The sequence below is a fragment of the Pseudophryne corroboree genome, chromosome 8 (genome assembly GCF_028390025.1).
Source record: "Pseudophryne corroboree isolate aPseCor3 chromosome 8, aPseCor3.hap2, whole genome shotgun sequence".
Taxonomy (NCBI): domain Eukaryota; kingdom Metazoa; phylum Chordata; class Amphibia; order Anura; family Myobatrachidae; genus Pseudophryne; species Pseudophryne corroboree.
The window spans coordinates 27,242,878-27,269,945 of record NC_086451.1 but is presented as its reverse complement, the minus strand read 5'-3'; the positions used below and the strand labels follow the sequence as shown (position 1 = coordinate 27,269,945).

Below are 27,068 nucleotides of genomic sequence, written 5' to 3'. Positions count from 1 at the left end.
ACCTCAGAGAGAGGACCTGCTGTCTCAGGGACCGTTCCTACACCCAGACCTGAACAGGCTGCGTTTAACGGCGTGGCTATTGAAACCCGGATCTTAAAAAACAGAGGGATACCAAGAACGGCCATTCCTATGATGTTTGCCACTAGAAAGCCGGTCACAGCCACGCACTACTACAGGATTTGGAAGAAGTACATGGACTGGTGTTAGGAACGTGGGTGGAATTCAACGAACTTCCACTTATCCAGACTTTTTTTTTTCCTTCAGGCCGGTCTAGATGTAGGACTAGGCTGGGCTCTCTGAAGGTTCAAATTTCGGTTCTTTCCATCCTATTTCAACAGCGGTTAGCATCCTTGCAAGAGGTTCAAACCTTTTTACAGGGGGTTCTGAGGATACAACCCCCTTTTCGTCCTCCCACTGCGCCGTGGGACTTAAATTTGGTGTTGGAATTTTTGAGATCACCAACTTTTGAACCGTTGGCAAGAACAGACCTGAAATATCTATCTTGGAAGGTCACGTTATTGCTTGCCTTGGCTTCGGCCAGGAGGGTTTCTGAGTTGGGAGCCTTATCGTGTAAGAGTCCCTTTTTAGTTTTTTAGGATGCTAGGGCAGAACTCTGTACAAGAGTGGATTTCCTTCCTAAGGTTGTTTCGGGGTTTCACGTAAACCAGCCAATTGTGGTCCCATGTTTTCATGGATTCGCAGATGGGGACGTGTCCTTGGATGTTGTCCGAGCTTTACCAGTATACGTACAAGTTACGTCGTCCTTCAGAAAGTCGGTCCCTTTGTTTGTTCTTTATGATGGGCCAAAGAAGGGTTGGCCGGCATCTAAGCAGTCTTTGTCTAGATGGATTAGACTTGCCATTCGGCAAGCTTATATTTCCTGTGGTAAACAGGTTCTGGTTCAGACGGGTGCTCATACCACCAGATCAGTGGGTGCCTCATGGGCGGCTGCCAGAGGTGCTTCCACTACTCCACTTTGCAGAGCGGCAACGTGGTCCTCAGCCCACACGGGACAGAACTACCCAGAGAGGAGACCAGGACGGCAACGGGGTAACTATGGGGGTAAGACAGATCAATGTGGGGATGGGGACAAATCAGCAGGGAGGGGGAGCAGGACAGGTCAGCAGATGGAGTTGGGGGCGAGATAGGCAGAGCGGGGGACTTTACTAGTGTATATATTATGGAAACTGCAATATTACCAAATAACTATTCATTTTACAAAACAAGATTTCTCCCTCACTAACCAAAGTCGGCGAGCTTGAGCTCCCCTTTCTCGTTTATTAGCAGGTTCTGCGGTTTGAGATCACGGTGCAGAACTTTGCGTCGATGGCAGTACGACAGTCCCCGAAGAAGCTGGAAAAGAAAAAGCTGAAAAAAAAAAGAAAAAAAAGAAAAGAAAAAAAGTATTACTTTGTATTAAAAGGCCAAACAAAGCTCCACCCGCAGCGACCTCCCTCCCACATCCCACCATCGCCTCACCTTGACGTTGTGAAGGTTTATTAAGTTCCCACAATCATCCAGATACTGCTTTAAATCTTTGTCCTGGGGAATAAAATACAGTTTTCAGTGTATGGAAAGGTTGAACTGGGTCAAGTCGGCGCAATAAAGGCCGACACCCAACTCATGTTGCGACATCCTTCTAGGATTCACAGCGACATTGGAACATCCCCATTACACACCGCATCCCCGGCCCTCTACACTTACCAGGTACTCGAAGACCAGAGTCAGGGTCCTCTCGGTGTGAATAATGTCATGAAGAGTAACAATATTTGCATGTTTTAAGTCCTTCAGAAGAGAAACTGAAAAAAATTAAAATAAAATAGACATTTAGAGAGCAGGCGTAACTCCTTTTTATCGCTCCCTCAGTTACGGAGCAGCTTCATCTGCAAACGCTTTCTGAATAAACACTCGCTAGACTGCAACCTGGTTTTGCATTTTAAACAATTGCTTTTAATCTAGCGGCTGCAGTGGCAAAATCCGTCAGGTTGCTACATTAGAGCCCTAGCCTGAAATCCCACCCCTCTGCTAGACTGCTACTTACTTCTAATACACCCTCGCTACCGTCATGTTCACTCTCGCTCCTCTAATCTCACATCTGTCTTTTCCCTTACTAGACTATAAACTCTTGTGAGCAGGGCCCTCCCCTTTTTCTTTCATGTCTGTACTTATTGGTGGTCATTCCGAGTTGTTCGCTCGCTAGCAGTTTTTAGCAGCCGTGCAAACGCTATGCCGCCGCCCACTGGGAGTGTATTTTAACTTAGCAGAAGTGCGAACGAAAGGATCGCAGAGCGACGACAACGTTTTTTTGTGCAGTTTTAGAGTAGCTCAAAACCTACTCAGCGCTTGCGATCACTTCAGACTGTTCAGTTCCTGTTTTGACGTCACAAACACGCCCTGCGTTCACCCAGCCACGCCTGCGTTTTTCCTGTCACGCCTGCGTTTTTTCGAACACTCCCTGAAAACGGTCAGTTGACACCCAGAAACGCCCTCTTCATATCAATCACTCTGCGGCCAGCAGTGCGACTGAAAAGCTTCGCTAGACCTTGTGTGAAACTACATCGTTCGTTGTAATAGTACGTCGCGCGTGCGCATTGCGCCGCATACACATGCGCAGAAGTGCCGTTTTTTGGCCTCATCGCTGCACAGCGAACTAATGCAGCTAGCGATCAACTCGGAATGACCACCCTTGTGTCTACCTTGTATATCCCTACTTTCTTCTTCAGGTTTCACAGGGGTCCACCGGGATTACATTGGGGGTTTACAGGTGGTAGGGAATGCGGTCAATTTACAGACAATCAAAATACTGATGGTCAAGATACCGACAACCATTGACCGACGGTCAAAATACAGACAAGGTCAAAAAACTGACATTTAAAACGTCGACAGGTCAAAAAGTCGACATGACTTTTTCATTATTTTTTTCATTGAAACCGACTTGTTCATACTTTAGTGTGCATCGAGGCACCGTGGCCGAAGCATGACGAGCACATCGGTACACTTATGTGGTGTCCATGTCGACATACACACATACAAACTATGAAAAGCGTGTTGACTTTTCGACCCGTTGACATTTTAAATGTTGGTATTTTGACGTTGTCGATATTTTAAATGTCGGTATTTTGACCTTGTCGGGATTTTGACCGTCTGTCAATTGTTGTCGGTATTTTGATTGTAGGTATTTCATACTAAACCCGGTGGTAGGATCAGCTTTTGGGCACCACTATCTTATGTCCTGTTTTCCCCTTTGTCCCGTGTTGTGGACCCGATTCGGATTTGTAAGTAAAGCAAAAATGGCAAGAAACTATGTCTGGAACAAACCATGTGGCAATGCAAGGGGAGCAAATACATTTAGATTGTTTCTGTGCAGGGTAAATACTGGCTTCTTTTGCATGTAGCCAGCTTTATTTTTAGACTGTAATTTAGATTTTCATTTGAACACACCCCACCCAAATCTAAAATCGCTCTGCACATGTTACACCTGCCCCAACAGTAGTGCGGCATGGTTTCGCTCCGTTGCTTGCATATCAGAATCAGAGCCTGTGCGCGGAACACTGCGGTGTCTTACAGATCAGCAATGCTAATATTAAAAATTGTGGACAAAAAGGGCATAGGACCGTATTGCCGCGTTGGAGGAAACAGGTTACTTCATCATAAATGTCCTACACAAAAGTTCACAAGAGAGCCATTGGGGTAGAGGTCAGATTTTTCAAAGCCGACGAGGATCAGCGACTTTGACCAATGGACTTCAAAGAACAACAGTAATTAATGCAGTTGTTCCATTAATGACTACTGCCCTTTAAAAACCCAACGGTCACAGCCACCGATCATGGCAGGTTTGAATATCCCACGTTTAGTGAACCCATCCCATAGAGCTGTATCATAGATTTCCACAACCATATCCTAGACCGCCACAGTCCTTTAAAGTAACCATGTACTAGAGGCAGACACTTCAAAGTTCTTTGTTATAGGTCTACTTCCTTCCCAGAAAGCCTTGTACTAGTGGTGGGCCCACCTAAGAGAGCCATCTTCAGGCAACACCCATCCTACTATGCAAATTTCTGGGTACTCACCTTCTCGGATAGCGGTACAAGGAGCCCCCTCCTCGTGTTCCAGGCGAATCTCTTTAAGAGCTACCAGGTTCTCCGTTAGCTTACTGCGGCCCTTGTAAACAGTAGCATAGGTGCCCTGTGATAAAGAGACAAACAGTATTTAGTGCTCCACTCAGATGCATTCGTAACTACAAAGGTCTCCGCAGCGGCTGTGCAATAATATGCAAAAGTCGCTGATGCCTGGATTTGTGTCGAGACGCTCACCGGCAGGTTTGCGAGTCCCAGCGGCTGCGTGCAAAGACGCAGCTCCGCCGCAGACCAGTCGATTAATAAAGTTGTTAGTAGCACTATGGTCGCGCAGCATGGACGCAAGACGCCGGAGACATTGCAGCTGTATACGGGATCGTAGTCACAGCACACCCCCAGGATGGTCACATCAGGCCTGCAAGCCACCACTCCCAGTAACCTTTCCTCAAGCGGCCCCTGGCCGTCAATCACTTTGTAAATAAAATCTCTCCGTGACAACAGACGCGGGATCATCGACTCTGATGCATGCACAGACTGGCAATAATCGCTCTACTGCGAAAATAATTGGGTTGCGCACATCCCTGTATCATGCTCTTAGTCAGCTCGGGAGGCTGTCATCCAATGTATCCATCCCACCTCCTAATACCCTTCTAGGACAGTTCTTTCCATTCAGTTTCCTGCTCCTACTCCCAGCCCTATCTTATGCCATTGAATAAACACCCCCCACCCCCACCCACCAAAATCTATCTCACTCTAACCACCTTTACCATAACAACCCCTCCTGAATGACTGCCACCCCTCTTGCATCTATCCTCATACTCTGTCTTTGTCATATGTCTGTACGCACCTCTCCCAGCTTGTCTAACTTGACGTAGGTCTCCAGCTTTCCAAAACCAATCTCCGACTGTAAGAGAAGAGGAAAAGGGATGACTAGCAGCAGGCAGAACAGAAAAAAATAAGATGTGGGGATTCCCACCAGAGAATATTATATTCAGCTAATGTCTCTCTTCCAGTTCACCCTCCCACTGTTTACCCCGCCTTGTAGAATGTAAGCTCTTGGGCAGGGCTCTTCTCTTATTTCCTTGCACTAGCCATACCACCAGACCTCTTCGTCTTCACTCTCCTTCAGTGACTGTCTCCTTGTCTGTACGCTGGGCACAGGATCACAGAGATCTGTTGTCTTCTTGTGGCTCATCGCTGCCTGCTGACTCTGGCTACAGCGAGTTGCCCTACCCTCCCCCCTGTACTTGTCACTCCGTCTCTGGTTTGCATTTATGCTTTGAACTCATGCGATACTTCAATGTTGACGCACTACGTCCACCTCCCCTCTCCTACAAGCCCTTCACTGGCTCCCCTTCCCTTTCAGAATCCAATTCAAACTTCTCACTCTCACTTACAAAGCCCTCACCCACTCCTCTCCCATCTACATCTCTGACCTTATCTCCCTTTACTCTCCCACCTGTCCTCTTCGCTCTGCTAATGCACGCCGGCTCTCCTGTCTTCTGATTACTTCCTCCCACTCCCATCTCCAAGATTTTTCACGTGCTGCTCCCTTTCTCTGGAATTCTTTACCTCTCCCCCTCAGACTCTCCACCTCTCTACAAAACTTCAAACGGGCTCTTAAGACCCATTTCTTTACCAAACCCAGCCAAATCTCATCCTAACCCTCTGTTCTACGCTCTCTATGTACCCCATCTGTGTCACCCCTGTCTGTCTACCCCTCCCCTTAGATTGTAAGCTCTCACGAGTAGGGCCCTCTTCCCTCATGTACTTATCCTTTTCTTACTTTAATAATCCTCAACTGCCCAAATCAAGCAGTTTTTTGGCCACCTTGGAACTTATCTCTGTCATTTACTGGTGTAGTTATGCTTAGTTACCCTGTACTTGTCCTAAATTGTCATCAACTGTAAGTCACTGTTTTCCTGTTTTGATTATGTGCATATGTACTCTGTAATTGGGCGCTGCGGAACCCTTGTGGCGCCATATAAAATAAGAATTTACTTACCGATAATTCTATTTCTCGTAGTCCGTAGTGGATGCTGGGAACTCCGTAAGGACCATGGGGAATAGCGGCTCCGCAGGAGACAGGGCACATCTAAAGAAAGCTTTAGGATCACCTGGTGTGCACTGGCTCCTCCCCCTATGACCCTCCTCCAAGCCTCAGTTAGGATACTGTGCCCGGACGAGCGTACACAATAAGGAAGGATTTTGAATCCCGGGTAAGACTCATACCAGCCACACCAATCACACTGTACAACTTGTGATCTGAACCCAGTTAACAGCATGATAATAGAGAAGCCTCTCGAAAAGATGGCTCACTACAACAATAACCCGAATTTTTTGGTAACAATAATTATGTACCAGTATTGCAGACAATCCGCACTTGGGATGGGCGCCCAGCATCCACTACGGACTACGAGAAATAGAATTATCGGTAAGTAAATTCTTATTTTCTCTGACGTCCTAGTGGATGCTGGGAACTCCGTAAGGACCATGGGGATTATACCAAAGCTCCCAAACGGGCGGGAGAGTGCGGATGACTCTGCAGCCCCCAATGAGAGAACTCCCGGTCCTCCTCAGCCAGGGTATCAAATTTGTAGAATTTTACAAACGTATTTGCTCCTGACCAAGTAACTGCTCGGCAAAGTTGTAAAGCCGAGACCCCTCGGGCAGCTGCCCAAGATGAGCCCACCTTCCTTGTGGAGTGGGCATTTACAGATTTTTGGCTGTGGCAGGCCTGCCACAGAATGTGCAAGCTGAATTGTACTACAAATCCAACGAGCAATAGTCTGCTTAGAAGCAGGAGCACCCAGCTAGTTGGGTGCATAGAGGATAAACAGCGAGTCAGATTTCCTGACTCCAGCCGTCCTGGAAACATATATTTTCCGGGTCCTGACAACGTCTAGCAACTTGGAGTCCTCCAAGTCCCTAGTAGCCGCAGGCACCACAATAGGTTTGGTTCAGGTGAGACGCTGAAACCACCTTAGGGAGAAACTGAGGACGAGTCCTCAATTCCGCCCTGTCCGAATGGAAAATCAGATAAGGGCTTTTACAGGATAAAGCCACCAATTCTGACACGCGCCTGGCCCAGGCCAGAGCCAACAGCAAGACCACTTTTTCTGTGAGATATTTTAACTCCACAGATTTAAGTGTGTCAAACCAATGTGACTTTTGGAACCCAAAAACCACCTGGAGATCCCAAAAGTGCCACTAAAGGCACAAAAGGAGGCTGTATATGCAGTACCCCTTTAACAAATGTCTGAACTTCAGGGACTGAAGCTAGTTCTTTTTTGGAAGAAAATTGACAGAGCCGAAATTTGAACCTTAATGGACCCCAATTTCAGGCCCATAGATACTCCTGTTTGCAGGAAATGTAGGAATCGACCCAGTTGAATTTCCTCCGTCGAGCCTTACTGGCCTCGCACCACGCAACATATTTTCGCCAAATGCGGTGATAATGTTTTGCGGTCACATCCTTCCTGGCTTTGATCAGGATAGGGATGACTTCATCCGGAATGCCTTTTTCCTTCAGGATCCGGCGTTCAACCGCCATGCCGTCAACGCAGCCGCGGTAAGTCTTGGAACAGACAAGGTCCTTGCTGGAGCAGGTCCCTTCTTAGAGGTAGAGGCTACGGATCCTCCGTGAGCATCTCTTGAAGTTCCGGTTACCAATTCCTTCTAGGCCAATCCGGAGCCACTAATATAGTGCTTACTCCTCTCCATCTTATCAATCTCAGTACCTTGGGTATGAGAGGCAGAGGAGGGAACCCATACACTGATTGGTACACCCACGGTGTTACCAGAGCATCTACAGCTATTGCCTGAGGGTCCCTTGACGTGGCGCAATACCTGTCGAGTTTTTCCCAACGGTTTATAATCATGTGGAAGACTTCTGGGTGAAGTCCTTACTCTCCCGGGTGGAGGTCGTGCTGAGGAAAACTGCTTCCCAGTTGTCCACTCCCGGAATGAAAACTGCTGACAGTGCTATCACATGGTTTTTCGCCCCGCGAAGAATCCTTGCAGCTTCTGCCATTGCCCTCCTGCTTCTTGTGGCACCCTGTCTGTTTACGTGGGTGACTGCCGTAATGTTGTCCGACTGGATCAACACCGGCTGACCTTGAAGCAGAGGTCTTGCTAAGCTTAGAGCATTGTAAATGGCCCTTAGCTTCAGGACATTTATGTGAAGTGATGTCTCCAGGCTTGACCATAAGCCCTGGATATTCCTTCCCTGTGTGGCTGCTCCCCAGCCTCGCAGGCTGGAATCCGTGGCCACCAGGACCCAGTCCCGCATGCCGACTCTGCGGCCCTCTAGAAGATGAGCACTCTGCAACCACCACAGGAGGGATACCCTTGTCCCTGGTGACAGGGTTATCCGCTGAAGCATCTGAAGATGCGACCCGGACCATTTGTCCAGTAGGTTCCACTGGAAAGTCTTGCGTGGAATCTGCCGAATGGGATTGCTTCGTAGGAAGCCACCATTTTTACCCAGAACCCTTGTGCATTGATGCACTGAGACTTGGTTCGGTTTTAGGAGGTTCCTGACTAGCTCGGATAACTCCCTGGCTTTCTCCTCCGGGAGAAACACCTTCTTTCTGGACTGTGTCCAGGATCATCCCTAGGAACAGAAGACAAGTCGTCGGAACCAGCTGCGATTTTGGAATATTGAGAATCCAATCGTGCTGCCGCAACACTACCTGAGGTAGTGCTACACCGATCTCCAACTGTTCCCTGGATCTCACCCTTATCAGGGAATCGTCCAAGTAAAGGATAACTAAAATTCCCTTCCTTCGAAGGAATATCATCATTACGGTCATTACTTCAGTAAAGACCCGGGGTGCCGTGGACCATCCCTACGGCAGCGTCTGAACTGATAGTGACAGTTCTGTACCATAACCTGAGATACCCTTGGTGAGAAGGGTAAATTTTGACATGAAGGTAAGCATCCTTGATGTCCCGAGACATCATGTAGTCCCCTTCTTCCAGGTTAGCAATCACTGCTCTGAGTGACTCAATTTTGAATTTGAACCTCTGTATGTAAGTGTTCAAAGATTTTAGATTTTAAAATCGGTCTCACCGAGCCGTCTGGCTTCGGTACCACAATAGTGTGGAATAATACCCCGTTCCCTGTTGCAGGAGGGGTACCTTAATTATCACCTGCTGGGAATACAGCTTGTGAATGGCTTCCAAAACTGCCTCCCTGTCAGCGGGAGACGTCGGTAAAACAGAGTTTTGGAAACGGCGAGGGGAATACGTCTCGAATTCTAATTTGTACCACTGAAATATTACCTGAAGGATCCAGGGGTCTACTTGCGAGTGAGCCCACTGCGCACTGAAATTCATTGAGAACGGGCCCCCACCGTGCCTGAACTTGTAAAGCCCTAGCGTCATACTGAGAGCTTGGCAGAGGCGGAAAAGGGTTTCTGTTCCTGGGAACTGGCTGATCTCTGCAGCCATTTTCCTCTCCCTCTGTCACGAGCAGAAAAGAGGAACCCTTTTGTCCGCTTGCCAACCAGGACTGCGCCTGATAATACGGCGTCTTATTTTGAGAGGCGACCTGGGGTACATCCCCTTTTTTTTTTAAGGCAATACTTCCAAATGCCGTTTGGAATCCGCATCACCTGACCACTTTACTGGTATAATTGGACAACGCACTTATACTTGATGCCAGTCGGCAAATATTCCGCTGTGCATCATGCATATATAGAAATGCATCTTTTAATTGCTCTATAGGCAATAATATACTGTCCTTATCTAGGATATCAAATTTCCAGTCAGGGAATCCGACCACGCCAACCCAGCACTGCACATCCAGGTTGAGGCGATTGCTGGTCGCAGTATAACACCAGTATGTGTGTAAATACATTTTAGGATACCCTCCTGCTTTCTATCAGCAGGATCCCTAAGGGCGGCCATCTCCAGAGAGGGTAGAGCCCTTGTTCTTACAAGCGTGTGAGCGCCTTATCCCCCCTAGGGGGTGTTTCCCAACGCACCCTAACCTCTGGCGGGAAAAGGTATACTGCCAATAACTTTTTAGAAATTATCAATTGTTATCGGGGGGAAAACCACGCATCATCACACACCTCATTTTATTTCTCAGATTCAGGAAAACTACAGGAAGTTTTTCCTCACCAAACATAATACCCCTTTTTTTGGTGGTATTTATATTATCAGAAGAGTGTAAACTTTTTCCATTGCCTCAATCATGCAATGTGTGGCCCTATTGGAAATCACGGTTGTCTCTTCACCGTCGACACAGGAGTCAGTATCCGTGTCGGCGTCTGTATCTGAGGTAACGGGCGCTTTAGAGCCCCTGTATGAGACGTCTGGACATGCACAAGCTGAGTAGCCGGCTGTCTCATGTCAACCACTGTCTTTTATACAAAGCTGACACTGTCACGCAATTTCAACAGTACATCCACTCAGGTGTCGACCCCCCAGGGGGTGACAACACTATTACAGACACTCTACTCCGTCTCCTCATCATTTTTCTCCTCATACATGTCGACACAAACGTACCGACACACAGCACACACACAGGGAATGCTCTGATAGAGGACAGGACCCCACTAGCCCTTTGGGGAGACAGAGGGAGAGTTTGCCAGCACACACCAGAGCGCTATATATATACAGGGATAACCTTATATAAGTGTTTTTCCCTTTATAGCTGCTGTATTGTTTATACTGCGCCTAATTTGTGCCCCCCTCTCTTTTTCAACCCCTTTCTGTAGTGTAGTGACTGCAGGGGAGAGCCAGGGAGCTTCCCTCCAACTGAGCTGTGAGGGAAAATGGCGCCAGTGTGCTGAGGAGATAGGCTCCGCCCCTTTCTCGGCGTCCTTATCATCCGTTTTCTTGTATGTTTTGGCAGGGGTTAAATGCATCCATATAGCCCAGGAGTTATATGTGATGCATTTATTTTAGCCATAAAAGGTTTTCTATCGATTTATTGCGTCTCAGGGCGCTGCCCCCCCAGCGCCCTGCACCCTCAGTGACCGGAGTGTGAAGTGTGCTGAGAGCAATGGCGCACAGCTGCGGTGCTGTGCGCCTACCTTTATCTGAAGACAGGAAAGTCTTCTGCCGCCGATTTTTCCGGACCTCTTCGCTCTTCTGGCTCTGTAAGGGGGGCGGCGGCGCGGCTCCGGTGACCCATCCAGGCTGAACCTGTGATCGTCCCTCTGGAGCTAATGTCCAGTAGCCTAAGAAGCCCAATCCACTCTGCACGCAGGTGAGTTCGCTTCTTCTCCCCTTAGTCCCTCGATGCAGTGAGCCTGTTGCCAGCAGGTCTCACTGAAAATAATAAACCTAAACTAAAACTTTCACAAAGAGCTCAGGAGAGCCCCTAGTGTGCACCCTTCTCGTCGGGCACAGAAAATCTAACTGAGGCTTGGAGGAGGGTCATAGGGGGAGGAGCCAGTGCACACCAGGTGATCCTAAAGCTTTCTTTAGATGTGCCCTGTCTCCTGCGGAGCCGCTATTCCCCATGGTCCTTACGGAGTTCCCAGCATCCACTAGGACGTCAGAGAAATAAAGGATAATAATAATAATAATAATAATAATAATAATAATAAATAAGATTTTACTCACCGGTAAATCTATTTCTCGTAGTCCGTAGTGGATGCTGGGGACTCCGTAAGGACCATGGTGAATAGACGGGCTCCGCAGGAGACTGGGCACTCTATAAGAAAGATTTGGTACTATCTGGTGTGCACTGGCTCCTCCCTCTATGCCCCTCCTCCAGACCTCAGTTAGGATACTGTGCCCGGAAGAGCTGACACAATAAGGAAGGATTTTGAATCCCGGGTAAGACTCATACCAGCCACACCAATCACACCGTATAACTCGTGATACTATACCCAGTTAACAGTATGAAATATAACAGAGCCTCTCAACAGATGGCTCAACAATAACCCTTTAGTTAGGCAATAACTATATACAAGTATTGCAGACAATCCGCACTTGGGATGGGCGCCCAGCATCCACTACGGACTACGAGAAATAGATTTACCGGTGAGTAAAATCTTATTTTCTCTGACGTCCTAGTGGATGCTGGGGACTCCGTAAGGACCATGGGGATTATACCAAAGCTCCCAAACGGGCGGGAGAGTGCGGATGACTCTGCAGCACCGAATGAGAGAACTCAAGGTCCTCCTCAGCCAGGGTATCAAATTTGTAGAATTTAGCAAACGTGTTTGCCCCTGACCAAGTTGCAGCTCGGCAAAGTTGTAAAGCCGAGACCCCTCGGGCAGCCGCCCAAGATGAGCCCACCTTCCTTGTGGAATGGGCTTTCACTGATTTAGGATGCGGCAATCCAGCCGCAGAATGCGCCAGCTGAATTGTGCTACAAATCCAGCGAGCAATAGTCTGCTTAGAAGCAGGAGCACCTATCTTGTTGGGTGCATACAGGACAAAAAGCGAGTCAGTCTTCCTGACTCCAGCCGTCCTGGAAACATAAAGTTTCAAGGCCCTGACTACATCCAGTAACTTGGAATCCTCCAAGTCCCTAGTAGCCGCAGGCACCACAATAGGTTGGTTCAAGTGAAAAGCAGATACCACCTTAGGGAGAAACTGGGGACGAGTCCTCAATTCTGCCCTATCCATATGGAAAATCAGATAAGGGCTTTTACAAGACAAAGCCGCCAATTCTGACACACGCCTGGCCGAAGCCAAGGCCAATAACAACATGACCACTTTCCACGTGAGATATTTCAGATCCACAGTTTTAAGTGGTTCAAACCAATGTGATTTTAGGAAACTCAACACCACATTGAGATCCCAAGGTGCCACGGGAGGCACAAAAGGGGGCTGAATATGAAGCACTCCCTTTACAAAAGTCTGAACTTCAGGCAGTGAAGCCAGTTCTTTCTGGAAGAAAATCGACAGGGCCGAAATCTGGACCTTAATGGAACCCAATTTTAGGCCCATCGTCACTCCCGACTGTAGGAAGTGCAGAAACCGACCCAGCTGAAATTCCTCTGTTGGGGCCTTCCTGGCCTCACACCACGCAACATATTTTCGCCAAATACGGTGATAATGGTTCGCGGTTACTTCTTTCCTGGCTTTTATCAGCGTAGGAATGACTTCCTCCGGAATGCCCTTTTCCTTTAGGATCCGGAATTCAACCGCCATGCCGTCAAACGCAGCCGCGGTAAGTCTTGGAACAGACAGGGCCCCTGTTGTAGCAGATCCTGTCTGAGCGGTAGAGGCCATGGGTCCTCTGATATCATTTCTTGAAGTTCTGGGTACCAAGCCCTTCTTGGCCAATCCGGAACCACGAGTATCGTTCTTACTCCTCGCCTTCTTATTATTCTCAGTACCTTTGGTATGAGAGGCAGAGGAGGGAACACATAAACCGACTGGTACACCCACGGTGTCACTAGAGCGTCCACAGCTATCGCCTGAGGGTCCCTTGACCTGGCGCAATATCTCTTTAGCTTTTTGTTGAAGCGGGACGCCATCATGTCCACCTGTGGCCTTTCCCAATGGTTTACCAACAGTAGGAAGACTTCTGGATGAAGTCCCCACTCTCACGGGTGTAGGTCGTGTCTGCTGAGGAAGTCTGCTTCCCAGTTGTCCACTCCCGGAATGAACACTGCTGACAGTGCTAAGACGTGATTTTCCGCCCATCGGAGAATCCTTGTGGCTTCTGCCATCGCCATCCTGCTTCTTGTGCCACCCTGTCGGTTCACATGGGCGACTGCCGTGATGTTGTCTGACTGGATCAGTACCGGCTGGTTTTGAAGCAGGGGTTTTGCCTGACTTAGGGCATTGTAAATGGCCCTCAGTTCCAAAATATTTATGTGTAGGGAAGTCTCCTGACTTGACCATAGTCCTTGGAAGTTTCTTCCCTGTGTGACTGCTCCCCAGCCTCGAAGGCTGGCATCCGTGGTCACCAGGACCCAGTCCTGTATGCCGAAACTGCGGCCCTCTAGAAGATGAGCACTCTGCAGCCACCACAGTAGAGACACCCTGGACCTTGGAGACAGGGTTATCAGTTGATGCATCTGAAGATGCGATCCCGACCACTTGTCCAAGAGGTCCCACTGGAAGGTCCTCGCATGGAACCTGCCGAATGGAATTGCTTCGTATGAAGCCACCATTTTTCCCAGGACTCGTGTGCAGTGATGCACCGATACCCGTTTCGGTTTTAGGAGGTCTCTGACTAGAGATGACAGCTCCTTGGCTTTCTCCTGCGGGAGAAACACTTTTTTCAGTTCTGTGTCCAAAATCATCCCAAGGAACAGTAAGCGAGTGGAAGGAACCAGTTGTGACTTTGGAATGTTTAGAATCCAGCCATGCTGTTGTAGCACTTCCCGAGATAGTGCTACTCCGACCAGTAACTGCTCCCTGGACCTCGCCTTTATAAGGAGATCGTCCAAGTACGGGATAATTAAAACTCCCTTTTTTCGAAGGAGTATCCTCATTTCTGCCATTACTTTGGTAAACACCCTCGGTGCCGTGGACAGTCCAAACGGTAGTGTCTGGAATTGGTAATGGCAATCCTGTACCACAAATCTGAGGTACTCCTGGTGAGGAAGGTAAATGGGGACATGCAGGTAAGCATCCTTGATGTCCAGGGATACCATGTAATCCCCCTCGTCCAGGCTTGCAATAACCGCCCTGAGCGATTCCATCTTGAACTTGAATTTTGTTATGTAAGTGTTCAAGGATTTCAAATTTAAAATGGGTCTCACCGAACCGTCTGGTTTCGGTACCACAAACAGTGTGGAATAGTAGCCCCGGCCTTGTTGAAGTAGGGGTACCTTGACTATCACCTGCTGGGAATACAGCTTGTGAATGGCCTCTAGCACAGCCTCCCTGCCCGAGGGAGTCGTCGGTAAGGCCGATTTGAGGAAACGGCGGGGGGGAGGCGCCTCGAATTCCAGCTTGTACCCCTGAGATACTACTTGAAGGATCCAGGGATCCACCCGTGAGCGAGCCCACTGATCGCTGAAATTCTTGAGGCGGCCCCCCACCGTACCTGGCTCCGCCTGTGGAGCCCCAACGTCATGCGGCGGATTTGGAAGAAGCGGGGGAGGACTTTTGGTCCTGGGAACCTGCTGTGTGTTGCAGCTTTTTCCCCCTTCCTCTGCCTCTAGACAGAAAGGACCCGCCTTTTCCCCGCCTGTTTTTCTGGGGTCGAAAGGACTGTACTTGGTAATACGGTGCTTTCTTAGGCTGTGAGGGGACATGGGGCAAAAATGCAGACTTCCCAGCTGTTGCTGTGGAAACAAGGTCTGAGAGACCGTCCCCGAATAACTCCTCACCCTTATAAGGCAAAACTTCCATGTGCCTTTTAGAATCTGCATCTCCTGTCCACTGCCGAGTCCATAAGCCTCTCCTAGCAGAAATGGACAATGCACTTATTCTAGATGCCAGCCGGCAGATCTCCCTCTGTGCATCTCTCATGTATAAGACTGAGTCTTTTATATGCTCTATGGTTAGCAATATAGTGTCTCTGTCTAGGGTGTCAATATTTTCCGACAGGGAATCTGACCAAGCAGCAGCAGCACTGTACATCCAGGCTGAAGCAATAGCTGGTGTCAGTATAACACCAGTGTGTGTGTATATAGATTTTAGGATAGCCTCCTGCTTTCTATCAGCAGGTTCCTTTAGGGCGGCCGTATCCGGAGACGGTAGTGCCACCTTTTTAGACAAACGTGTGAGCGCTTTATCCACCCTAGGGGGAGTTTCCCAACGTGACCTATCCTCTGGCGAGAAAGGGAACGCCATTAGTAATTTTTTTGAAATCACCAATTTTTTATCGGGGAAAGCCCAAGCTTCTTCACACACATCATTCAATTCCTCAGATGGGGGAAAAACTATTGGTAGTTTTTTCTCCCCAAACATAATACCCTTTTTAGAGGTACCTGGGTTTATATCAGAAAGGTGTAATACCTCTTTCATTGCCTCAATCATGCCACAAATGGCCCTAGTGGACATTAAATTTGACTCATCGTCGTCGACACTTGCATCAGTATCCGTGTCGACATCTGTGTCTGCCATCTGAGGTAGTGGTCGTTTCAGGGCCCCTGACGGCCTTTGAATCGTCTGGGCAGGCACGAGCTGAGAAGCCGGCTGTCCCGCATTTGGCATGTCGTCAAATTTTTTATGTAAGGAGTCGACACTTGCACGTAATTCCTTCCATAAGTCCATCCACTCAGGTGTCTGCCCCGCAGGGGGTGACAACACATTTATAGGCATCTGCTCCGCCTCCACATAAGTCTCCTCATCAAACATGTCGACACAGCCGTACCGACACACCGCACACACACAGGGAATGCTCTTAAAGGAGACAGGACCCCACAAAAGCCCTTTGGGGAGACAGAGAGAGAGTATGCCAGCACACACCAGAGCGCTATAATAATACAGGGACTAACTGAATTATGACCCTTTATAGCTGCTTATTGTATTAAACTGCGCCCAAATTTAGTGCCCCCCTCTCTTTTTTACCCTTTCTGTAGCGTAGACTGCAGGGGAGAGTCAGGGAGCTTCCTTCCAGCGGAACTGTGAGGGAATAATGGCGCCAGTGTGCTGAGGGAGATGGCTCCGCCCCTTTTTCGGCTGACTTTTCTCCCGCTTTTTTCTGTATTCTGGCAGGGGTAATTACCACATATATAGCCTCTGGGGCTATATATTGTGGTTATTTTGCCAGCCAACGTGATATTATTGCTGCTCAGGGCGCCCTCCCCCAGCGCCCTGCACCCTCAGTGACCGGAGTGTGAAGTGTGTATGAGGAGCAATGGCGCACAGCTGCAGTGCTGTGCGCTACCTTGGTGAAGACTGAAGTCTTCTGCCGCCGATTTTCCGGACCATCTTCATGCTTCTGGCTCTGTAAGGGGGACGGCGGCGCGGCTCCGGGAACGAACACCAAGGACGGGTCCTGCGGTCGATCCCTCTGGAGCTAATGGTGTCCAGTAGCCTAAGAAGCCCAAGCTAGCTGCAAGCAGGTAGGTTCGCTTCTTCTCCCCTTAGTCCCTCGATGCAGTGAGCCTGTTGCCAGCAGGTCTCACTGTAAAATAAAAAACCTAATTTAAACTTTCTTTCTAGAAGCTCAGGAGAGCTCCTAGTGTGCAACCAGCTCGGGCCGGGCACAGAAATCTAACTGAGGTCTGGAGGAGGGGCATAGATGGAGGAGCCAGTGCACACCAGATAGTACCAAATCTTTCTTATAGAGTGCCCAGTCTCCTGCGGAGCCCGTCTATTCCCCATGGTCCTTACGGAGTCCCCAGCATCCACTAGGACGTCAGAGAAATTGTATTTATGCCGTTTACTGTATTTGGTTTTATGTCTACCTCTTGCATGGCGCCGTGTACGCCTTGGGGCGCCTAATAAAACTTAACAGTGATCATAGTGAATGTGGATCATCCCCTTTTTAGACGGCGTGTCCCGGAGTCCACTCACCAGAGAGACTCGTCTCAGTCGCCTACTCAGAGGTTTATCAAACTGGGGGCTACTCATGGCCAGTTTCTCCAGGTAGCCCTCGGGAAGACGGATATCGGCTGGGAGGGACAGACGCTTATTAACATCCTGATTAAGAAGGAAGAGACACAAATTAGCCGCCTCGCAAGGATGAAGAAGAAGAAGAAGAAGAATCGTGTGCATTGAGGGGCGGGGGTTCCTTGGGGTGTGTCAATAGGCGATAGTGAAGAGCACAGATCTCCATTCTTACCTCTGTGGATATTTTGCGCGCTGCATTGTTCCTCATTCTCAATCGGACAGGTGACTGTACTTCATCCGACGAGCCGGAAGCCTGGTCACTCTCGCCATCCGAGCCCATCTTCAGGTCTTCGTGTACAATCTCTAGATATGGGAAACAGATCTGTCACCAGAAGGTGGGGCTGGAAATTTGAGGTCATGTAGGTTAAAGGAGTACTCCGCTTTAAGGCTGTTCTTCTGTCCAGGCAGATTTGTCTATAGTCAGCGCCCCCCGATACGGACAACACAACGGCACAGCGCAGCGGATCAAAGGGCAAGAGAAATAAACAAGTCTGACCGTATACTTTCCTGAAGGCAGAGTTCCCCTTTAGCTACTAGGCAGATAGGTCAGAAGTCCCTGCAGACTGATCTCTGTGGAGAAGTCCCTCCATATCTGGTTTGCGATGGAGAGTTGTACAATTAAGAGAGTGTGTGAGACATACCATGAGAGACAGAATGAGTGCACAATGGTTCCGGGAGAATGAAGCATGTATGTGGTTTAGGAAGTGCCATGAAAAGTACGAGGGGGAGTGCAGAGCAAGCGCGTGTTAAAGTGTTAGAGAGCGCGTAATGTCAGCATAGTGAAAATGCCAGAGGGTGCACTGCCAGCTCCGTGGAGATTCTACAGGGGGAGCCTAGCGCCAGCGCTATAGACAAGATTTGGTGGAGGGAAAACGCTCGTGTTGAGAAGGCAATGACGGCGGACGGGTGGGGGTAGTGAACTGGAGTTATAGTCATTGCACGGAAATCAACAGGAGGCCGGTACCAAAGTTTACCAGAGGAGGAAGATGGGGGATGAATGTCCATACACTTAAAACACAGGAACTTTGTTGACCACCGAGGGAACACGCTGCGGCACAGACCCGCCATGCACACCCACATACTGGAGAACGGACAGGACACACAGCTCTTACTGTTTGTGAATACTAAACGCCACTTCAGCCTTTCAGTGTGTTACTACAGTCATTACACAACAGGTTTGTTAGTAGCAAGCGGTAAACCAAGATGGCTCCAGGCAGGTTCATTTCAGGTAAATGCGACTCTTCAGGAATATTATAATAATTAGCAAGTCCATAGTTTCACCCATGAGGCAAAAATCCAATTTAAAGGCAGCTGGTTGCCTGCTCGGTGGGGTGGGGGACAGTCAGTCATTTTGAGGACGGAACCACTAGTCATGTGACCACAGCTTGCCGGATCACTTGGAATAAGGTAGGTCTCTGAGGCACATAGAGGAACGAGACATTTTTTGGACTGAAGCGGTATCATAAATGATAATTAACCAAGACTGATGAAAACAGGGACAGTGGGTCCTAATAGGGGTCTATGGAGCAGATGTATTAACATGGAGAAGGCATAAGGAAGTGATAAATGCAAGGTGATAAATGCACCAGCAAATCAGCTCCAAAATGTAAATTAACAGGAGCTGATTGGCTGGTGCGTTTATCACCTTGCACTTATCACCGGTTTATCAATTCCTTATGCCGTCCCCAGGTTAATACATTTGCCCCTATGTACTAAGCCTTGGAAAGTGCCAGCCAATCAGCTTCTGACATTTTTCAGACAGCCTGTGACATGGCAGTTAGGAGCTGATTGGCTGATACTTTATCACTCTCCAGGACTTAGTACATCTCCCCCTTTATGTGCCAGAGTTCTGGGAGGGGTGGGGGGGAACAATGATAGAAAATAAGAATTTACTTACCGATAATTCTATTTCTCGGAGTCCGTAGTGGATGCTGGGGTTCCTGAAAGGACCATGGGGAATAGCGGCTCCGCAGGAGACAGGGCACAAAAAAGTAAAGCTTTTACCAGATCAGGTGGTGTGCACTGGCTCCTCCCCCTATGACCCTCCTCCAGACTCCAGTTAGGTACTGTGCCCGGACGAGCGTACACAATAAGGGAGGCAATTTGAATCCCGGGTAAGACTCATACCAGCCACACCAATCACACCGTACAACTTGTGATCTAAACCCAGTTAACAGTATGATAACAGAAAGAGCCTCTTAAAGATGGCTCCTTAACAATATAACCCGAATTTGTTAACAATAACTATGTACAGTATTGCAGATAATCCGCACTTGGGATGGGCGCCCAGCATCCACTACGGACTCCGAGAAATAGAATTATCGGTAAGTAAATTCTTATTTTCTCTATCGTCCTAAGTGGATGCTGGGGTTCCTGAAAGGACCATGGGGATTATACCAAAGCTCCCAAACGGGCGGGAGAGTGCGGATGACTCTGCAGCACCGAATGAGAGAATTCCAAGACCTCTTTTGCCAGGGTATCAAATTTGTAGAATTTTACAAACGTGTTTTCCCCCGACCACGTAGCTGCTCGGCAGAATTGTAATGCCGAGACCCCTCGGGCAGCCGCCCAAGATGAGCCCACCTTCCTTGTGGAATGGGCCTTAACAGATTTAGGCTGTGGCAGGCCTGCCACAGAATGAGCAAGTTGAATTGTGTTACAAATCCAACGAGCAATCGTCTGCTTAGAAGCAGGGGCACCCAACTTGTTGGGTGCATATAGTATCAACAGCGAGTCAGATTTTCTGACTTCAGCCGTCCTTGAAATGTATATTTTTAAGGCTCTGACAACGTCCAACAACTTGGAGTCCTCCAAGTCGCCAGAGGCCGCAGGCACCACAATAGGTTGGTTCAGGTGAAACGCTGATACCACCTTAGGGAGAAAATGCGGACGAGTCCTCAGTTCTGCCCTATCCGAATGGAAGATTAGATAAGGGCTTTTATAAGATAAAGCCGCCAATTCAGATACTCTCCTGGCGGAAGCCAGGGCCAGTAACATAGTCACTTTCCATGTGAGATATTTAAAATCCACCTTTTTCAATGGTTCAAACCAATGGGATTTGAGGAAATCTAAAACTACATTTAGATCCCACGGTGCCACCGGAGGCACCACAGGAGGCTGTATATGCAGTACTCCTTTAACAAAAGTCTGTACCTCAGGAACTGAGGCCAATTCTTTTTGGAAGAATATTGACAGGGCCGAAATTTGAACCTTAATAGATCTCAATTTGAGACCCCTAGACAATCCTGATTGTAGGAAATGTAGGAAACGACCCAGTTGAAATTCCTCCGTCGGAACACTCCGATCCTCGCACCACGCGACATATTTTCGCCAAATGCGGTGATAATGTTTCGCGGTGACTTCCTTCCTTGCCTTAATCAAGGTAGGAATGACTTCTTCTGGAATGCCTTTCCCTTTTAGGATCTGGCGTTCAACCGCCATGCCGTCAAACGCAGCCGCGGTAAGTCTTGAAAGAGACAGGGACCCTGTTGTAGCAGGTCCCTTCTCAGAAGTAGAGGGCACGGGTCGTCCGTGACCAACTCTTGAAGTTCCGGGTACCAAGTCCTTCTTGGCCAATCCGGAGCCACTAGTATTTCTTACTCCTCCTCACCGTATAATCTTCAATACCTTTGGTATGAGAGGCAGAGGAGGAAACACATATACTGATTTGTACACCCAAGGTGTTACCAGTGCGTCCACAGCTATTGCCTGTGGATCTCTTGACCTGGCGCAATACTTGTCCAGTTTCTTGTTGAGGCGAGACGCCATCATGTCTACCATTGGTCTTTCCCAACAGTTTATTAGCATGTGGAAGACTTCTGGATGAAGACCCCCCTCTCCCGGGTGTATATCGTGTCTGCTGAGGAAGTCTGCTTCCCAGTTGTCCACGCCCGGGAAGAACACTGCTGACAGTGCTATTACGTGATTCTCCGCCCAGCGAAGAATCTTGGCAGCTTCTGCCATTGCACTCCTGCTTCTTGTGCCGCCCTGTCTGTTTACATGGGCGACCGCCGTGATGTTGTCCGACTGAATCAACACCGGTTTTCCTTGCAGGAGTGGTTCCGCCTGGCTTAGAGCATTTTAGATTGCTCTTAGTACCAGAATGTTTATGTGAATAGACTTTTCCAGGTTCGTCCATACCCCCTGGAAGTTTCTTCCTTGTGTGACTGCTCCCCAACCTCTCAGGCTGGCGTCCGTGGTCACCAGGATCAAATCCTGTATGCCGAATCTGCGGCCCTCCAATAGATGAGCCTTTTGCAACCACCACAGAAGATATACCCTTGTCCTTGGCGACAGGGTTATTCGCAGGTGCATCTGAGGATGCGACCCTGACCATTTGTCCAACAGATCCCTTTGGAAAATTCTTGCATGGAATCTGCCGAATGGAATTGCTTCGTAAAAAGCCACCATTTTTCCCAGGACTCTTGTGCATTGATGTACAGACACCTTTCCTGGTTTTAGGAGGTTCCTGACAGGTCGGATAACTCCTTGGCTTTTTCCTCGGGAAGAAAAACCTTTTTCTGAACCGTGTCCAGAATCATCCCTAGGAACAGCAGACGTATCGTCGGAAAACAGCTGCGATTCTTGGAATATTTAGAATCCAGTCGTGCCGTCGAAGAACTACTTTAGATAGTGCTCTTCCGACCTCCAACTGTTCTCTGGAACTTGCCCTTTTTAGGTCGTGCAAGTAAGGGATAATTTAGATGCCTTTTTTCTTTGAAGAAACATCTTTTCGGCCATTACCTTGGTAAAAAGGCCCGGGGTGCCGTGGATAATTCAAACGGCATCGTCTGAAACTGATATTGACAGTTCTGTACCACGAACCAGAGGTACCCTTGATGAGAAGGACAAATTTTGGACATGGAGGTAATCCTTGATGTCCAGGGACACCATATAGTCCCCTTTTTTCCGGTTCGCTATCACTGCTCTGAGTGACTTTATCTCGATTTGAACCTTTTATGTAAGTGTTCAAAACATTTTAGATTTAGACTATGTGTCACCAAGCCGTCTGGCTTCAGTACCACAATATAGTGTGGAAAAATAATACCCTTTTCCTTGTCGTAGGAGGGGTACTTTGATTATCACCTGCTGGATATACAGCTTGTGAATTGTTTCCAATGCTGCCTCCCTGTCGGAGGGAGCCGTTGGTAAAGCAGACTTCAGGAAGCTGCGAGGAGAAGATGTCTCGACTCTCCAATCTTTACCCCTGGGATAATACTCGTACGATCTAGGGGTCAACTTGCGAGTGATCCCACTGCGCCCTGAGACTCTTGAGACTACCCCCCCACCTTGAGTCCGCTTGCACGGCCCCAGCGTCATGCTGAGGACTTGGCAGACGCGGTGGAGGGCTTCTTTTCCTGGGAAAGGGCTGCCTGCTGCAGTCTACTTCCCTTACCTCTATGTCTGGGCAGATATGACTGGCCTTTTGCCTGCATGCCCTCATGGGAAAGGAAAGATTGAGGCTGAAAAGACGGTGTCTTTTTTAGCTGAGATGCAACTTGGGGTAAAAAAGGTTGGATTTCCCAGCTGTTGCTGTGGTCCCCAGGTCCGATGGACCGACCCCCAAATAACTCCTTCCCTTTATACAGCAATACTTCCATCTGCCGTATGGGATCTGTATCACCTGACCACTGTCGTGTCCCTGACATCTTCTGGGAGATATGGACAACGCACTTATCTTGATGCCAGAGAGCAAATATCCCTCTGTGCATCTCACATACATATATATAGAATGCATCCTATTAAATGCTCTACATGAATAAAATATTTTCAGTCAGGGAATCCGACCAAGCCAACCCAGCACTGCATCTCCAGGCTGATGGCGATCGCTGGTCGCAGTATAACCACCGTATGTGTGTATATACTTTTTAGGATATTTTTCCAGCTTCCTATCAGCTGGCTCCTTGAGGGCGGCCGTATCTGGAGACGGTAACGCCACTTGATAAGCGTGTGAGCGCCTTATCACCCTAAGGGGTGTTTCCCAACGTACCCTAATTTCTGGCGGGAAAGGGTATAACGCCAATATTTGCTATCGGGGTAACCCTACGCATCATCACACACTTCATTTTATTTTATCTGATTCAGGAAAAACTACAGGTAGTTTTTTCACTCCCACATAATACCCTTTCTTGTGGTACTTGTAGTATCAGAAACACGTAACACCTCCTTCATTGCCCTTAACGTGTGGCCCTAATGAGAAATACGTTTGTTTATTCACCGTCGACACTGTATTCAGTGTCCGTGTCTGTGTCTGTGTCGACCGACTGAGGTAAATGGGCGTTTTTAAAACCCCTGACGGTGTTTCTGAGACGCCTGGACCGGTCCTAATAGATTGTCGGCCGTCTCATGTCGTCAACCGACCTTGCAGCGTGTTGACATTCTCACGTAATTCTCTAAATAAGCCATCCATTCCGGTGTCGACTCCCTAGAGAGTGACATCACCATTACAGGCAATTTCTCCGCCTCCTCACCAACATCGTCCTCATACATGTCGACACACACGTACCGACACACAGCACACACACCGGGAATGCTCTGACAGAGGACAGGACCCACTAGCCCTTTGGGGAGACAGAGGGAGAGTCTGCCAGCACACACCAAAAACGCTATAATTATATAGGGACAACCTTATATAAGTGTTTCTCCCTTATAGCATCTTTTATATATATACAATATCGCCAAAATCAGTGCCCCCCCTCTCTGTTTTAACCCTGTTTCTGTAGTGCAGTGCAGGGGAGAGCCTGGGAGCCTTCTCTCCAGCTTTTCTGTGAGAGAAAATGGCGCTGTGTGCTGAGGAGATAGGCCCCGCCCCTTTTTCGGCGGCCTCGTCTCCCGCTATTTTTGAAGTTAGGCAGGGGTTAAATATCTCCATATAGCCTCTGTGGGCTATATGTGAGGTATTTTTTGCCTCTAATAAGGTTTTTATTTGCCTCTCAGAGCGCCCCCCCCAGCGCTCTGCACCCTCAGTGACTGTTGTGTGAAGTGTGCTGAGAGGAAAATGGCGCACAGCTGCAGTGCTGTGCGCTACCTTTATGAAGACTCAGGAGTCTTCAGCCGCCGATTTTGGACCTCTTCTCTCTTCAGCGTCTGCAAGGGGGCCGGCGGCGCGGCTCCGGTGACCATCCAGGCTGTACCTGTGATCGTCCCTCTGGAGCTAGTGTCCAGTAGCCAAGCAGCAAATCCACTCTGCACGCAGGTGAGTTCACTACTTCTCCCCTAAGTCCCTCGTTGCAGTGATCCTGTTGCCAGCAGGACTCACTGTAAAGTAAAAAACCTAAGCTAAACTTTCTCTAAGCAGCTCTTTAGGAGAGCCACCTAGATTGCACCCTTCTCGTTCGGGCACAAAATCTAACTGGAGTCTGGAGGAGGGTCATAGGGGGAGGAGCCAGTGCACACCACCTGATCTGGTAAAAGCTTTACTTTTTTGTGCCCTGTCTCCTGCGGAGCCGCTATTCCCCATGGTCCTTTCAGGAACCCCAGCATCCACTTAGGACGATAGAGAAATGTATAATTATTAGTCATAACTGATCTGCAGGTAAAGGAGTATGTGTATGCTTTGTAAATAGAACATGGCATCACCCACAAGAGCAAATCAGATGTTTGCTTTCATTTTCTGAACTCTACTAGAGAAATAGCAGCCAGATTCTGATGGGTTACTATGGGAAACACCATCTTTTCTACACCGTTACTTATAGAGCACTTTCCATTAATGTCTCCCAAGTGGATCTGAACTTGAAGTTCGGTCTATAGCAGTTACCAACCTGATATTTCTATCACTGTTGAGAACTCTGCAATCACCTCTACCCCACAAGCTCGCTGCCTAGGTGTCATTCCTGACTCTGATCTGCCCTTTATTCCCCACATTCAATCTGTCTCAAGATCATGTTACATGCATCTTAGAAACATATCCAAAATACGACCATACCTTACACAAGACACTGCTAAAACTCTAATCCACGCTCTCATTATCTCCCGCATTGATTATTGTAATAGTCTCCTAACCGGTCTTCCCAAACATAGGCTCTCACCACTACAATCCATTCTGAATGCAGCGGCGAGGCTCATCTTCCTCGCTAGACGTTCTTCATCTGCAGATCCACTCTGTCAGTCCCTCCATTGGTTACCTGTACTCTACCGTATTCAATATAAAATACTTTTACTCACACACAAGGCTATTAACCAAACTACACCAACGTACATCACTTTACTTATCTGAAAATATCTCCCAACCCGACCTCATCGCTCTTCACAAGATCTGCGTCTCTCATCCACACTCATTACTTGCTCCCACTCACGGTTGCAGGACTTTCATCGGGCTGCACCCACTCTGTGGAATGCCCTACCACGTACAATAAGACTTTCCTCTAGTCTCCAAACCTTCAAGCATTCCCTGAAAACTCACCTCTTCAAGCAAGCCTATCAAATTCCAGAACAGCCCACATAACTTTCCTAAACCTTCCTATCAAACTGCATCCACTCTGCACAGTCCACACATATCCTCACATGTCTTCTCATTCTTCACTTTCCCTTCCTCTTGACCCCGGTTCATCATTGCTGTGTGACCATATCATGCAGCCCACCAAGAACCTTTGCAATCTGGTGGACAATTATTCAATAGGTAGCACCTATCCTTGTGTATCCATGCCTATTTCCCTATAGATTGTAAGCTTGCGAGCAGGGCCTTCCTACCTCTATGACTGTTTGTTATTACCCAGTTTTGTTATAGCATTGTTATTTCCAATTGTAAAGCGCAACGGAATATGCTGCACTATATAAGAAACTGTTAATACATAAAAATAAATAAAATTCTGACAGTTGTCCAAGCATTGCAAACACCTAGTCACAACCTTTTACAAAAAGTGACGAAACGCGTCAGGTCCATACAACCACTGTTGCAGAACGTTTATTCTTTATCCTACAGGGACGACTGTTCTTTACACTACCTCTGTGGCTGCAGACTAGAAACGGCTCAGTTTATTGGTATAAATATATTGGCATTTGTGTAGCTTTCATTATTTAAATAGGGGATGGCGGACAAGCGCTAAAGGTTAAGGTTGCCTCTGTGTTTTGGAAGCTGCTAGGTTTGGAGGTAACCAACTTCCTAAAACAGTGGATAAATGGAAAATATGGGGGGGGGGGGCTGACTAAGCGCTAAACGGGCCTTTGGCAAGGCGTACTGGCGCATAAATGGTGGATCCAATCATGGTGTTCCAATCATACACCGTTTATGTGCCGCTACACCGTGCAAAATCCCAGGTTTGCGCAATTTTTTTCCAAATCTTCATTATTTAAACACTCAAGTGAAAAGAAGCCTCATGAATTCCAGCCCTTATGTCAATTCTGACTGGTGTGGGTCATTGGGTCGACAGTCGTTAGGTCGACACCTGAAATAGGTCAACACGTCATTGGCTCGACATGGAAAAAGGTTGACACAAGTTTTTACTTTTTTTGGGGGGTGTCGTTTTCTTCGTAAAGTGACCGGGAACCCCAATTAGTGCA

The 27,068-nt window shown here is 48.2% G+C and overlaps 1 protein-coding gene across 1 annotated transcript in view; it reads right to left on the bottom strand.

Annotated features, from left to right (window-relative positions):
* Positions 1-27,068, bottom strand: part of CDK16 (cyclin dependent kinase 16) — a 51,601-nt gene that overhangs the window by 20,926 nt on the left and 3,607 nt on the right. The window contains 7 exon segments of the mRNA XM_063936115.1: positions 1,245-1,368; positions 1,480-1,542; positions 1,705-1,799; positions 4,071-4,185; positions 4,924-4,980; positions 17,475-17,600; positions 17,743-17,873. Of these exon segments, the coding sequence (XP_063792185.1) occupies positions 1,245-1,368; positions 1,480-1,542; positions 1,705-1,799; positions 4,071-4,185; positions 4,924-4,980; positions 17,475-17,600; positions 17,743-17,873 (711 nt within the window).